Source organism: Mycteria americana, chromosome 13 (assembly GCF_035582795.1).
Source record: "Mycteria americana isolate JAX WOST 10 ecotype Jacksonville Zoo and Gardens chromosome 13, USCA_MyAme_1.0, whole genome shotgun sequence".
Lineage (NCBI taxonomy): Eukaryota > Metazoa > Chordata > Aves > Ciconiiformes > Ciconiidae > Mycteria > Mycteria americana.
The window spans coordinates 5,816,042-5,830,771 of NC_134377.1; the positions used below are offsets into that span (position 1 = coordinate 5,816,042).

At 38.7% G+C, this 14,730-nt stretch overlaps 2 protein-coding genes across 9 annotated transcripts in view; one reads left to right on the forward strand and one right to left on the reverse strand.

Moving 5' to 3' along the window:
• PRKAB1 (protein kinase AMP-activated non-catalytic subunit beta 1) overlaps positions 1-14,730 on the forward strand; it is a 423,514-nt gene that overhangs the window by 22,515 nt on the left and 386,269 nt on the right. The gene's annotated exons all lie outside the window — the stretch shown is intronic.
• The window catches only part of CIT (citron rho-interacting serine/threonine kinase), a 74,763-nt gene that overhangs the window by 8,684 nt on the left and 51,349 nt on the right, over positions 1-14,730 (reverse strand). For 6 of the 8 annotated variants that reach the window (XM_075516696.1, XM_075516694.1, XM_075516698.1 and 3 more), the window contains 16 exons: positions 12,062-12,259; positions 11,395-11,588; positions 10,749-10,884; positions 10,220-10,324; positions 8,686-8,826; positions 8,383-8,490; positions 7,531-7,693; positions 7,120-7,284; positions 5,706-5,843; positions 5,249-5,429; positions 4,949-5,040; positions 4,547-4,651; positions 3,491-3,660; positions 2,410-2,490; positions 2,064-2,199; positions 645-784 (listed from right to left, as the gene is read on the reverse strand). In XM_075516696.1, coding sequence (XP_075372811.1) covers positions 645-784; positions 2,064-2,199; positions 2,410-2,490; positions 3,491-3,660; positions 4,547-4,651; positions 4,949-5,040; positions 5,249-5,429; positions 5,706-5,843; positions 7,120-7,284; positions 7,531-7,693; positions 8,383-8,490; positions 8,686-8,826; positions 10,220-10,324; positions 10,749-10,884; positions 11,395-11,588; positions 12,062-12,259 — 2,253 coding nt within the window. The remainder of the gene's footprint in view (positions 1-644; positions 785-2,063; positions 2,200-2,409; positions 2,491-3,490; positions 3,661-4,546; positions 4,652-4,948; positions 5,041-5,248; positions 5,430-5,705; positions 5,844-7,119; positions 7,285-7,530; positions 7,694-8,382; positions 8,491-8,685; positions 8,827-10,219; positions 10,325-10,748; positions 10,885-11,394; positions 11,589-12,061; positions 12,260-14,730) is intronic. The other 2 variants (XM_075516699.1, XM_075516697.1) reach the window with 1 other exon arrangement.

The window sequence follows — 14,730 nt, forward strand, 5'->3', positions numbered from 1 at the left end:
CTTTTACACTTGAAAGAAGTTAATAAAACATTCGAAGGTTTTCCACAGAACAATGTTTCATTACAAGGGATAAGAAATTCACACAAGTTAGGTCTAAATTTTAACACCTGAAACTGTTCTCTTAATCACTTTGAAATGAATGATGTTCATTTTGTTATCAAAGTAGTCTGTAGAAGTAATTGTTAATGAGAAGTTTGCTGTGGCTAAATGTTCCATACTAAAACTGGGAATTAATGTAAATACAAGCCTTATCAAGTGACGCAAACACCTAAGTAAATTTGCTAGCCTGGAAACTGTTACGTGACATTCAAGTACAAACAGTGGATGGAATTCACTAATTATAAATCTCAAAATTGAAGTCAGCTATGAAGTTATACTATGCTATGCTATATTTCCTATTATGTAGCAGTTTAGGCTACACCATCGTGTCATCCTGACTGAATTTATTAGTAGTAGATCCTCCATACTGTCTCCAGCTCAGCCTCTCCTCAGCCCCTATACTCTTCTTATTTGAAGAAAAAGATTTAAAACAGGAATATAGACCTTGGATGTGTTGCCAGTGAAATAAAGATGCTGATTTCATTAATATTCAACTCAGTGCAGTCTAAAGGGTGGTCTAGGGGCACGAGGGAGCTGTTTCCTACCTTGCCAGCAGCAAAAAGGTGACATCCTTTGACAGCCTCAAAGACATTTGGTGAGATATCAGGCTGGGCTGGGAGGTGAGACTGGGCCAGAGATTGCTTCACTTTCTTTACATCAACAAGACACAGAGCCCTTTCTTCTCCTGGAAACAAAAACGGTTACATTTTGTCAAGGGAAAACTCCCTATTCTCTACAAACGCCTGTTCTGTTACCTAAGCAGCAGCTTATCATTACAGGCTGTTACTGTGGTAACAGTCACAACGTACCATGTAGAATTCATTCCATATTATTCCTATTAAAAGTGAAACAGAAACCTTACAAAAACCCAACCACACAACAGGCAGTAAATCCACTGGGAGAACAACCATTCTCTCTGGGGATTATTAGTGTTGCTAAGGTCTAGTAGATCACAATAAGAGTGGCTTCATTATGACACTGTTCAAGATTAGCCAGGACGTTTTATTTTACCCTTAAGAACTTTTAAAGTAAAAGGTGCATAAGCCTCTCTGTGCCAACAAAACTGGTAATGGATTTCCAAGAAGTGCCCTAATAAATTGCATTATAGACCAAGCCCAAGTCCTCTCAGAGTCTAGCAATACAGTCACATTGCCTTCTCCTAGTTTTATGTGAGATTTTCTTTTCCAATTGCTTTTTCTCTACCACCCTGAAACAAATAAAGCACAGACAGCTTAAATCTTTACAAGCAGAAAAATGCAGAACAAACCGAACAAGACAGAGAATTTGTTTTTCATTCCCTACAAATGTCATATAGACACTTGATAATTTGGGCTCTCAGATGAAGATACGCCCTAATCTTCAGCATGCCTACATCAGTGTAGGAAGGATTATCTCTGGAAAACCACAGATGGAGAGATTAAAGCTGGTGCTCCTTTCATAAGGGAATCTTAAACAAACCATGACAGAAGTCCCAATTTTGTTACATGGATTAGTGTTTAGAGCAAGAGAGATTAAGAGTTGTTGGCCCTAGGCCACAATGATCACATCGTGGTCCTCAAATGGTTAACTACCTTAAAAAGAAAGGTTATGTAGTGACTAGGAAGAGATATGCTCACTGATCAGCTCAACGCTTTTTAAATTGAACTTAAAATGACGACTAACCCCTAAGCTGAAAACGTTTTGTCTCTGGTTCCTCCCTCCCTCAGCTTTGGAAACCGAGAAATCACTTTCTCCTGAAGGTTTAACTGAGCCTTCATTCACCTATTCATTTACAAGAAAGCCTCAGATAACACTGTGTTAACCACAGTAATTGATTCCTGATGACATACTGATTAAAAAAAAAAGAAAAGCCTGTAATGAATCTCTAGGAAAGCCCGGCACCACAGTACACACCACCTCGCAGTACACAGTGATTACCATGTACTTACTGCAGGACAAATGGTAACATCTATCTTGCTATCTACCTGCTATCATGAGTAGCTTCTCCAGATCCTTGATGAGGTGAATTTGGAAGACAGCACCCATTCCTGGGATGTGCGTTAAGGAATTCTTCAGTACATTCAGGGCATAGAGACCTTCCTCTGCACCCACTAGTACTACCTACAGTGACAACAGGAGAAAAGATAAAAACAGCACTACATGGGGAGAACAAGGAATGCTCCAAGAGCAAACTTGACGATACTGTTTACTAGTGAAGAGAAAACACAAACCAACGAACCAGTATATGACTACACATATTGCTCTTAAGATACCGCTTCCATGAATGAAATATCCAATACTCAGAAAGGCCCAACTGAATATTCTCGTTACCTGGTCACTGAAGGGCATTGTGCAATTTATATCCAAGCGGTCTTCACCCTCTAGTTTCAGCAGGGAGTTTCCGAGCAATTTCTGCAAATGACAAAAAGATTTTTTATTTTTGTTGAGTTAATCTTTATCTCTTTCTTTTAGTATTTTAACAACGTAAGCTCATCATTTCAGACAGGCAAAAAGCTTAGCACAGATTTCTTTATCTCAGAAAGCTAAAAAATTGCTAAAAATACCACCTACAAAAGAATTAGTAAACTTTTATCTACCTGAAACATGGTTGGGCAAACCGATCAGAATTAACCTAAACTCAGCCAGAACCTGTGGTTGTCCCTATCCTTCCCACTTCCCCCAGTCTCCTGCAATGGAGCAGTGAAATTTTCCTAGGGGAAGGATTAAAAAAAAGTCCAAATGTTGGTGGGAGCATGTATCAGAGACAAAAGGAATGCTAGCATGAGAAAAGACATCATTTCCTGCTAGTCAGGTATTCCCTACCTGACTAGGGAATAAGCAAGTACATTCTAACATGCAATGCCATAGAATCAAATCTCCCTTTATCAGAGAAGAGAGAGTTATCAGTGCAAGAATGATGAAAAAGGCTATCCAAAGCCAAAACAAATCCATTTAACTTCTTATCAGGAACAAAACAAACTAAAACACACACACACCCCTCCCCCCCAAGAAAAAAAAACACCCTGACTCTGTCAGACTGGGAGAGGAGGGAGCTTTTTGCTTGTTTGTTTCTTTCTTTCTTTCAAGGTTTGCTCATTCGATGTGGTACATCATGAGATTGGATTCAAACCATGTCCTAACTGCTCTTTCTTCCTTTTCTGTTTGCTGGAATTACAGAGATATAATTTTGGGATCCTCTTACTATGCTCCCCAGGTCTAAAGAAGGATTTTGTAATATAAAGCATCAGTCTCACAGCGAACTAGTTGCCTGGTACTCATACCGTACATCATAAGGCAGAAGTAATAACTTACCTTCAGTTAAACCTCAGTATGTCAAATACCGAAAAATTATTTTTCAAAACTCTGCTCCCTCCCAGAATATTTTATTATTAAATGAAACTTTTATACTCACAGCATCAGCCTCAGCTTTTTCTCTGGAAACTCTCCCACCTGCCACTATTGATTCCAGTGCTGTGACCCAGCGCTGTTTGTCAGGGAAGCTGGGTGCTAACAGGTAGAGTGTTCTACCAGGCCAGCAAGTGGTGTGTGGATGAGACTCCAATTTTAGGATATATGGCACATCTGAGATGTTATATAGATAGAATAAGACTTAGATTAGTTTTTGGAATATTGTCAGTGGACTTAAAATCAACACCTTTCAGCCTCATTGGAGAGAAGTCGTATTTATCATGATGTGTTACCATGGCAATTTATACATAGGTTTCTCCTTTACAGGTCCTGCACAGGCTAGCTACTTAAAGCTAAATATTAGCTGGATGTATGCAATCCATACATACAATGCTGTCTCTATTAAATAAAAATAATTTCTTGCCTTTTATTCAAAAGAGAAAGAAATACCATTGGGGAAAAAAAAAGTACAAAAACAGCCACTTGACTAATGTTTGCCCTGTACTGTTCAAGAAAAATCTGTAAAAATTGGTTATGGAAACCTTTGTTTTTAACAATCTGTATCCTTTAATGTTAAAGTCAAGACATACATAATCTTTTCATCAGTTCTCTTCAATACATACAAATCAAAACATCAACATTTTTTCATAATAAGAGACTGTATACACCCCACAGTATTAGACTATTAGTCATTAGACTTTCTGGTTAGAGCACAATGGTGGCATGAATCATGACACTTCACACTTGATAGAGAGCATTGAGAGAAGAAACTTAAATAAACCGAGTGCTTTTAAGTATGTTACAAAACTCTTAAAATTTACTTCCATTTGGCTTGATGATTATATTATTTGCAGTTCAACTACCATGACAGAAGCAACAGCCTATGTGTAACTAAATCTAGATGACTGACCTATCCACCTAATTCAAATAGAGGTAACCTCAAAATTACACAGTTACAGAGTGAAAGTTAAAGGGAGAAAATTCTGTTCAGCCAAACAGAATGCCAGCTGATGGCAAGCCAGATGAAATCCATTTGACCTCATCTACATAAGATTCTCACCTGTCTTTGCTGTATTGGTAAGTTCAGTAGCTCCTACAGCTCCATGAACAGTTACATCACCATCAGGAAGGCAGAGCTCAAATTCCTCCAGAGGCCTCTGTCCAGCTGCAGGGAGAATGGGGAGACAGATTAAGAATGAACAACAAAGAAGTAAACAGCAAGAAAATAATTGTGATAGCAAAATGAAGTGGATACACACTGGATGTTTCACAGCTGGATTGTTATGACATACCAGCTAGTAAAACTGTTAAGGATCTAGAAAAATGTTGCCTTACTACAGAAGATTTAGCTAAATTAGGTATGGCCACAGCACACAGTAACAATCTTTAAGCCTCTCAACTCACCAAACAATATCTGAAGATTAAAAAAAAAAAAATGTTCTTCCTAGAAATGCTAAGTTACCTTCTCTTGCTTCTGCATCATAAATGAGCACTTTCGTTCCCTCCAGGACAATATACTTCCTGTCCCAGCCCTGTTGCCCACGTTTATTATTCCTGAGGAAAATAAGCACAAAGCCATGTTGGATTTTCTGCTTGGATTCTGAATAAAACAAGCATGCAACTCCTAGAAAGACAAATTTCAGTGGTAATAAGTAATTGTAATGGCCATGTACCGATTATCACATTGTAAGAGCCAGGATAATATAAGGAACTGTTCCAAATGTTTCAGCACCTGATATGGCACCAAGATTCATGTTTATACCTTGGCACTTTCATCCATCCTTCAAGACGTAGACTGCTGCTTGGCTCCTTCAGCTGCAGACCGGGAGAATTCATTTTATCCCGGCAGAATGCTTCAGAGAAGTGCGTGGCATATTCTGCTGGCAGTCCACAAGTAGCTGGCAAGCAAGTTGAGCATTTGGGGTGACACATCACCTGGCATTCTGACAAAAGGACAGAGAGAAACTTCTGTTAAATGACAAAAAAGTCATGACACAGCTGCCTCAACTTCTAACGCACAAACCCCAGCTTTTCCAAGAATCTCCTTCTACTCTAAACCATCATATGTTTTCTAATGTAGAATGTTTGCACCAACTAGTTTCAGAGTCTTCATATGTGGTCCTTTCTTCAGCTTTCACTGAAAATCTGTTCTAGGCGGCTGATGCTTTTTCATTCTATCGTCCAGTTACGCTTTGTTTATGCACACGCTCTGCTCTTACCAAGACATTTAGATGCTTGCCGTCCAAAATGCACAGTATCCAGACACACGGCACATTTTGTTGCTCTCATATTTAGCCCCACGTTAAAACGATGTGGGATATTATGATGCATTCGTTCTTTCAGGCGTCGGCTGTACTCTGGAAGGGACAAAATTTATTATCAGGATGAAAACTGTGATAGGGTTGAAAATTATAGTAGGTTTTGGCATTTTAAGGCCAAGGTAATAAGGAGTGACCACATATCTCTATCAAAGCCCTGCTGAACATAGACACTATTTTCCTTTGCAATCTGCAAATCTTAAGCTACATTACCACCTCAGTAATTACCTTATACAGATGCACAGAATGTGCCGCTTGAGAACAGACTGTGGAACTGAAATGGCTAATGTTTGGTGTAGCAAGATTATGTCAATCAAACCATCTAAATTTCAAGTCTGCACTCAGCTCCAATTCTTACAATGTGCTAAACTAATCTCTCAATTTTGCATATAGCTAACAAACCCTTCAACACCTATACTGTTGTAATCAATACACAGCAGGCCCTCTTCATACAGCCTTCATGCTAACCATCGGTGCCAGCATATCTTAAAGCACACTCAAAATCCCTGTTAGTGGATCTATATTGAGCAAAGTTTATCCTTCAAGGCATGGTCTTTTACTAATGAACATGATTCTCTTCCCTGCCCATGATCTGCCTCTGAGGACATCTTCCCACGCCAGTATTACCCATCCTCATAGCACCCTGCGCCTCCCCAGCTAGCTGTGATGGCTGGACCAGTTTGGGGGTTCTGGCTTTTTCCAGCTAAAGGCTGGAGGTTTTAATTCAGAGTCTCTGGGTTCAACACTCTCTCTGGAATACTGGATAACTAAGAATAAATGAGCAGAGCCCTCAATCCTTTAATTTGTTCTGATGATCCTCTCCCCTCCATCCTCACGGGTGTGGAAGGGTATCCCCTTTTCCTAGTTAATAGGGTATTAATGTCGTCTTTGACCTGGTATCTTCCTTTTATGCCTAACCAAAGTCTTCTCCCTTTACCAAAAGTCTTGATAGAATCTTTCTGCTCAGCAGAGCAAATTTGCAGTTTAGACCAGTAAAAATGTTAACTGCTAAGGAAACAGCCATAAATCCTTTTGCTCAATGCAGACAGTAGTACAGAAAACATACTCCTTTGAAAAAAACATGCTCTTAAAACAATTCATGCTAATAATTACTCTCTTGCTGAAGTTTTCAGAAATAAATTATATAATCCAAATAGAGAATTTTAAACCAAAAATAAAAGCAAACTTATCATCTTTATCAAAACTTTCAAAACTTTATCATAAAAAAATATGGTTTCAAAATTAAAAAAAAAGAGAGATAGCATTGAAATAGTAGACAGAAAAATAGTAACAGAAAAGTTCACCAAGAACCTACCCTCTGGTGTGGAAGATTCCTTCCTGCGACTGGAGGGTGGAGCTAGCAAACTGATCGGAGTAGGCTGGTGCTCTGGTGAGCGGACTATGGCAGACATGATGATCTGCTGCCTGGCTGTGGCTGGAGTAGATGGATGAGGGTGGTCTGATATTTTCCGATGAGCAGCTATAGATGAGATAAATGCCACTCATTAACATAACCAATAGGAAACACTAGTTCATAGCAGTGGTTCTGTGTAACCACTCAGTGGTTACAACCCGCAGAAAAAAGTGTAGCCTTATTGCATCTTCACAGCAGTAGGTAAGAATTAAACAACATATGTTACTGATATAGCGGCACGCAATTAAAGGCACGTTTTCAGACCAAAAACGTGCGTCTCCTTCCAGATTGACCTTTTCTGTTAACCCCTACCTTCTTCACGAGCAGATCTGAGTTCAATGCGTGTTTTCTGTAGAGCCTCCTCCAGCTCAGCAGAACGAGCCTTCTCCTTCTCCAGTGCCACTTTCAGCTCATTGTATTGCAGGGGAACCTGTGTGGGTAAAGAAGGGTCCTCTTTCCGCCGACTAAACAGGCCCTAGCAACAGAAACACACAGACAACTCCTAACTCCTAGTAAGAGATGGCTTAAACTAGGCAAAGTGAACCTAGCTAGTGGCAGTCCGGCCAGAGGGCCTAATGGTAATTCTGATATGCGTAAGGATGGATTTTTAGTTCATATTGGCACTGGAGAGAAAATGTTGAGATATGGATTAATTTAAAGAGGGACGTACATTACCTGTTAGTACTCACACCTTGAGTTTCCGAAAGCATCTAAACAGAGGATCTCAAAATACGTGGTTAAAATCAAATTACTTAATTCAAAATGACAGAACGGCTTATGACAAAGATGCGACACAAGTCACATCGCCTGACTAATCAATCCTATGCTGTAACTACAAGACAACCACTCCAGATGCACAATATGTTCATACACACATACATACTTACCATTAAAAAAAAAAAGCATGGTTAAAATTCTGTATTCCTACAGTCTCACTGAGGTGTACCTACTGGGTTCTAACCTAAGTATTGTAGGAATAACAAAATACTGGAAAAGCCACATTCTGCCTAGTAAAGTTTGTGTTCAGCAACTCAGAATGCTCTTAAATGAGGACACATTTGTGTTACACAAAGAAAGATAAAACAGAATATTATGAATACACAGCACGTAACCAATCACAGAACCATCATTTAATTCCATGCCTCTCAAACCTTTTTCACCCACCTTTTTCTTTTTCGCTGGTTGGTCCATCTTTGCCTGCAGGAAATCAATGAGTTTGGTTTGCTGAGAAATAGTGCCCTCCATTTTCACTTTTTCATGGGAATAGAGAACCTGTGAACCACACACACACACACACAAGAAATTTCATCTTAATAGAAGAAACAAACAGATAACTTAATAGCAGAACAGAGCTAAAAAATAGTATAAGGAACATGTCACACAGAAACAATAGATCACATCCTAAAACCCCACGGGGAGTTTAGGATGGGGAGCACAGCGTCCTGCCCACTGTGTCCGCACCCTCACCTGAATGTTTTCCAGCTGATATTCCAGGTCACTTCTTTCAGTCTTCAGAAGATCTGCTCGATCTAGAGCCTCTTGCAGACCTTGAGTTAGGCGGAAGATGTGATTCTTTTGTAGATCCATTTGCTGCTGCAGCTTTGCCTGCTGTTAACAGGAAAACAAAGGCCAGTGTTTTGGTTTTGTTGTGTGCTTGTTTTTAAATAAAAGCTATTAAATGTTATCATTCCTTGTAAAATAAGCATCATTGCAGAACTTAAAAGCAAACAGACAATTCTTTAACAGCTGGAAAATTACAATATTCTAGAAGCTTTCCTTCCTTTTGGAATGCATTATAACTAAACAAGCATTTCTATGCAGTGTATTTATATTAGTTTGTAGCAACGGCATTTCTTTCAACTGCATGTTCAAGTTATTTGCTTTTTTAAGCATTTAAAATCTTGTAATTGTTAATAAGACTGCACATACATGAAGAATTTCTCCATGCCATTTTCTCAAGCTCTCTATACAATCACCAGAAGCCACATCAGTACTTTGTAATAAAAAAAAAAAAAAGTATCTTTCCTATAAACCAGGGTAAACTCCTTCCTCTATAATCATGAGATAAGGAAAATTATGTCCAACTGTTTACATCTTTGCCTCCAACTAACAGAAAAGGGGTGCTCCTAATTCTTTCAGGTTTTATACTTCTTTGATGAGAAAGTCCCTGAGTATGAAAACCATTAACACTCACGTGTTATGAAGCAAGAGCCAGAACTCGTTCACTGCGATGCGTAATGGAGTTCTCAACTCTAGGATAACTTGTCAGTACCCCAAATACACCAAAAGGCTCTAATTGCCCTGTCTAATTGCCTGTAACCAGCCTTCCCCTGAAATCCTCCTCTGCAACCTCTGGGAAGAGGAGGTCTGGCTGCCTGCATTCAGTGTCTCACTGATATGGTGCAGATGTGTAACGTTGGATCAGACTTCTGTGAACCAAGCTAAATTATGAAAAAAGAGCTGTGAGAAGCCTCACCTGTAGCCTCCACCCATGCGCCCTCAGCACATTGGCTCTAGAGCTGCTTTTAAACCATGGTCCTTGAACTTGGTCTGGTCAGAGCTATGTTGTAAGAATGCTGTGCCTGGGCACAGACCTTGCCTTGCAGACCTGACCTAGGATGTGCCTCATCGCTACAGGCTTCTGTAATGATCACTGGGCTGCTGGCTGAACCCGATTACCTTCACCAAAGCTGCTCTGCTCTTCTCGTTCAGGTACTGTGGGACTGTACTGACTGACTGCAAGATTCCTATCCTTGCCTGACTTGCTGTCACCCTTGACTCCCAGCTCACCTTCCCTTGAGGAGCAGTTCACTTTTACTGCTCCCCGACATGGCCGCACACTTTGCAAAGTTTTAAGTAAAAACAAACCCCCCAACTTGATTAATCTCCCCAGTTATATAGAAGAAGGATGGATGCGTGTGTAACACTGCTATTCACACAACTTCCCCCCCTCAAGATGTGGAACCTCTTCTGAAGATACAACATGAATATTCAAGGTTACCTCCTCCAGAAGTCTCTGCTTGAGCTCCCTTTCTGTCTCAAGCTTCTGTTGTAAACTGCGTGCATTCATCTCCAACATAGCATGCTTCTTCTCCAGGTCATTGAGCTAGGCAAGTGGGATAGATGGTCAGAATAACATTGAACACTAAAAAATATAGCATTCCACAATCTTAAAATCCAACTTCACCAAGCACACGCTAAAGAAAAATGATACAGTTATCCTTTACTTACTATAAGAGGGAAAACCAACCAAACAACATTTTGGTATGCCACTGCTCAAATGCAGATATCAAGTTATTGAAGGACTTCACTGTACGCTCCAGGCATCATAGGCTGCTTTCTGCTTTAGTTTTTTTCAAAAGGAAATCCCAGGTCTTTGGCTTGAAGATAGAATTCCATTCTATGACCTCCAGTCTTTTTAATTTGCTCTAACTTCTTGAGAAAGCAGCTCGAGACCACGTTTCTACAAGTATTATCTCTAGAAAAGTATCTCATCTAATCATGAAAGTCTAGGGTTGAAAGTTACTTACCTTATCAGAAAGGCTCTCAGCTTTGAGTTTTTGTTCCTTTAGTGCTTGCTGGAGGGCTAGAATCTCTGCCTTGTGTTCTTTGACAGCTAGTTCGACCACCTGGCGAGATTCAGTAATACGCTGATCTGCTCTCACTCTGTATTAAAATGGAAAACAATGTTACCTAACTCCTTTCTGGGCTTGACCTCTCCCTAGCATGCAGTAGCATCAATAACTCTTTCAGGGGGTTGCCTCAAATTCAAGATGTTACTTTTTAAAGCCAGACTGTTTGCTGCAACACTTTTATATTATATAACCCTGTTCCTGCCCCTGCTAGAACTAAAGCCTGAAAATTTCAAGACCCCACAGGAACAGTTTAGGAGCAAAGACTATTCTTCCATATAATAAAGTAGAATTTAATAAATCAAGACATTTCATAAATTACAATGATAAATACCACTCCCCACGAATCGCTCACTTGCAAAGAAACAAAAGGAACAATATCACTGGTGAATGACTATTAACTAATAAACCATTTTTAGAACTACCTCACAAGAATTCATCTTTGGTTCCAACTCCCATATCCTATTCTAAATATAATTTTTGTACTATCTTCTATAGAGCATTTTCATAAAAGTTAATAAAAGGAGGAGGAGGGGGGAGAGACCTGCTCTGTTTCTCAGTATCCAGCATCCTCTGCAACTCTCTAACTCGACATTCAAACTGGGACTTCTCATCCCCTAGAACACTTCTCCATGCTTCCCACTGACGCTCTTTCTCCAAGAGTTCATCATTCAGGGCCTCCAAGTCCATTACTTGCTCTTCCAGCATTGTACATGTTGTCTTCAAGGCCTCCATAGTCTAAAAATAAATCCTCCTATCAATTCTCACATCCCACATCAAGCGTGCACTTTTAAGCTTCAGCTTTACCATTTAAATTACAGTACATGCAAATTGGCAGCAAACATAAGCTGGTAAATCACAACCCATTTATTTCAAGGCTTCCATACATTCACTTCTGATTGCCGTTAATGTCAGTTCTATCTCATTATGAAAATTTTGAAATTTCCAGGGTCACAAAATTAAAATTAATAATTCTAAGTTACGATATCTTCAAAGTGCAAAATTTCTAAATAAAATTGCATAAAAATACAATGGGAAATACCAAAAATTTCCATTCACTCAACCACTCTGGGAAGGAAGGCTTAAACGCCACTGCCCCTGGAAGCATAGTTCATTCCTTATAGGTTTCCAGATTTATAAGCATTTTTTGCTTTTCAGATAATTAGCTAGCTATCACAAAGAGATTGTGATCCAGACTTATAAAGCCTTACTTGTTTCTGACTGGTAAGCTGCATCTCTCTCTCAGTGATCTCCCGACGGAGATGGTCAACTTCACTTCGCAACTGGACAACCTCATCATTGGCCCCTGAGGCCTCATCAAGTTGTTTGGACAGGAAGAAATTCTGATTGTTCAGTTCTGCATTGTCTTCACTGAGCTGGTTCAGCTGCTCTTCCAAATCCGTAATCACCTGGAAAGAAAAATAAATTACATGTCAGTGAGTACGGTTTTTTGAAAAAGTGGTCTCTTCTCACAGAACCATTTATTGCCAAGCAAGGAGACAATCTGGCTTTTAAACTTTTTCAAATTTAAACAAAAGCAATACTGTAATAGTAAATTTTATGCACAGGAGTGTGCTTTGATTAGGAATAGCGTTTTGTTTCTTACAGAAAATAGCTTTTTAATTATTATTATTTGGTTTAGAGTATAAATATGCTGCAATGCAATTTATTATTCAAGAGACAACTGTCACATCTAAAGCACTGGATTGGGAGTCAGGAGTTCTGGTTGTATTCTCAGATCTGTTGCTGACTTACAGCGTGCCTTTGCCAAAGCACTTTACCTTTTTTTGCCTCAATTTCCCCTTAAGTGAAATGAGGCTGATACCTCTCAGAGAGGCTTTTGAAGCGTGCTAGTTAAGAAAACTGAACAAGAGGTGCAATGGAGGCAGTACAATCTGCTGAATCTGCCTAGCAATCGTTTATATTGCTATATGTAACGCTGTACGTAACCAGGAAAAGCAGAAAAATTTTAAGAAATATATTCTATCAAAGTAACAGCTTTATGGATGGCAGCACAGGATATATGAAGAAAGAAAAAAGTGTGGTAGCATAACAGACTAACAGAAAATCAGTGAAAAGCAAAAATTCAACAAGGACAGCAGCCTTGCCTTTAATGAAGTGGAAGCGTCCATTTGTTTAATCAGAATAGCATGATACTATATGCTTTAAACCACATTCCCCTTCAATTTAAAGAAAAGTATGAACAATGGTGGGCCATTTTCACAGTCTCATTTGATTTTTATGAATGAAAGGCCATGAACACTGGATGGATAAATACCTGTACCTCCTCCTAACTCAAAAACATCATCACAACAGAAGAGAAAGGAACCTCAGTATAACCTTGAAATCAGCTTAATAAAAAGAATTTCAGAAACTGGAAAGCTCTATACAATTCATATTCAGCTCTTACAAATATGTTCTAGAGGCATTTTTGCCTAGATGTCAAAGAAAAGTGAGTAAGATACTTCATTAAATAGGAAAAATTAGAATCCCAGAGCACAGTTGGCCACACATTCAAATTTAAATGTTCCAATTTCCTATACAAGCCAAGGACTTAAATATCTAAAGCAGCAGAGCATAGAGCATACAGCTCTTCTCAGCTATCTGGAAAGATGACAACCATTTCTTTTTGAAGAATCTGTAATGCATATATTGGCAGCCTTTCACCATGCCTCTCCTAGATCTGAATTAACAGTATTTGATTTTTAAACTGTCAGCAGAAAAAGTCCAATTGACATTACTCCCTGCTGGGTGAAGGGGAGTTCCTGCTACTCATATGGTTAGGGTCAAATCAAAATGATTCATACTCTAAAACACAACATTTCTAATTAAAGTCTGATCGCGTGGTTGTTTCTTGAGCACTCTTACTGCCCTACGCAAAATACATTTTATTCTGTATTGTATGCGTCAAGTTTTCAAAGAACACAGACTGTATCATAAGGATGTGTTAGTGTCTAGATTGCTGTAGGGATAAGAACTTAGACTTAGAAATCTATTTATACAAACAAAAAGGAACAAAAGAACATTTGTTTTTACAGTGTTTGACCTGCCATTCTTACAAGTAACATCTGAGATTTCTACTAACTGCCAGACAAGATAATCTCTCTTTTTCTTCTACTTCTTTTTATTTTTATGTTTAGCCACACCACATATCTAGGCAGTTTTAAGATATCATCCATGGTTTCTTCCACATAGATTTTCTATATTAATACAAGTCCTTTCTATAAAAATTATTAAACTAGTTTTGAAATACAAGAAAGCAGAGATGGGGGAAACACAAATGGATAAGGTGACATGCAGACTTAATACGTCCAACTACTTAATTCATTTTTTAAAACTGGCTGTATTTCAGTTGATTTCATCCCTTCAGGGCTGGAAGTTAAGCTCCCATTCACCTTTATTCTATGTTATGAGATTTTGACTTCTTTCCCTGAATATAACTAAAATTAAACCAGACCATTTCAACTTCACTGTAGTATATCTAGAGTTTTTCACTGGAGTTTATCTAGTAGGATATTTCTGGAAAACTTAAATAGCACAGCAGTTAAGAAAGAAGGGTTCCAGAAGAAGTGACGTGATCTCCTTTCTTGAATATTTTCCTAACAGTATATTTATTGACAATTCCAAAATGGTTTGGCTTAAATTCCAAATATATTATAACCTATATAATGTAATCTATATAGATTGATAGATTTTAATGTTTTTTAAAGAGACAAAATTCATTCTTCTTAGTACAGGTTTCCTTTTTTCACAGGGAAAGGGGAAATTTGTTAACAAATCCAATTTTTAAAAGCTATCTGCAGCTATGTATAACTCAACAGGGTTACAGAGTTTATAAATGCTATAAAGCCTAAATAGTAATGGGTGATACTGACACAGG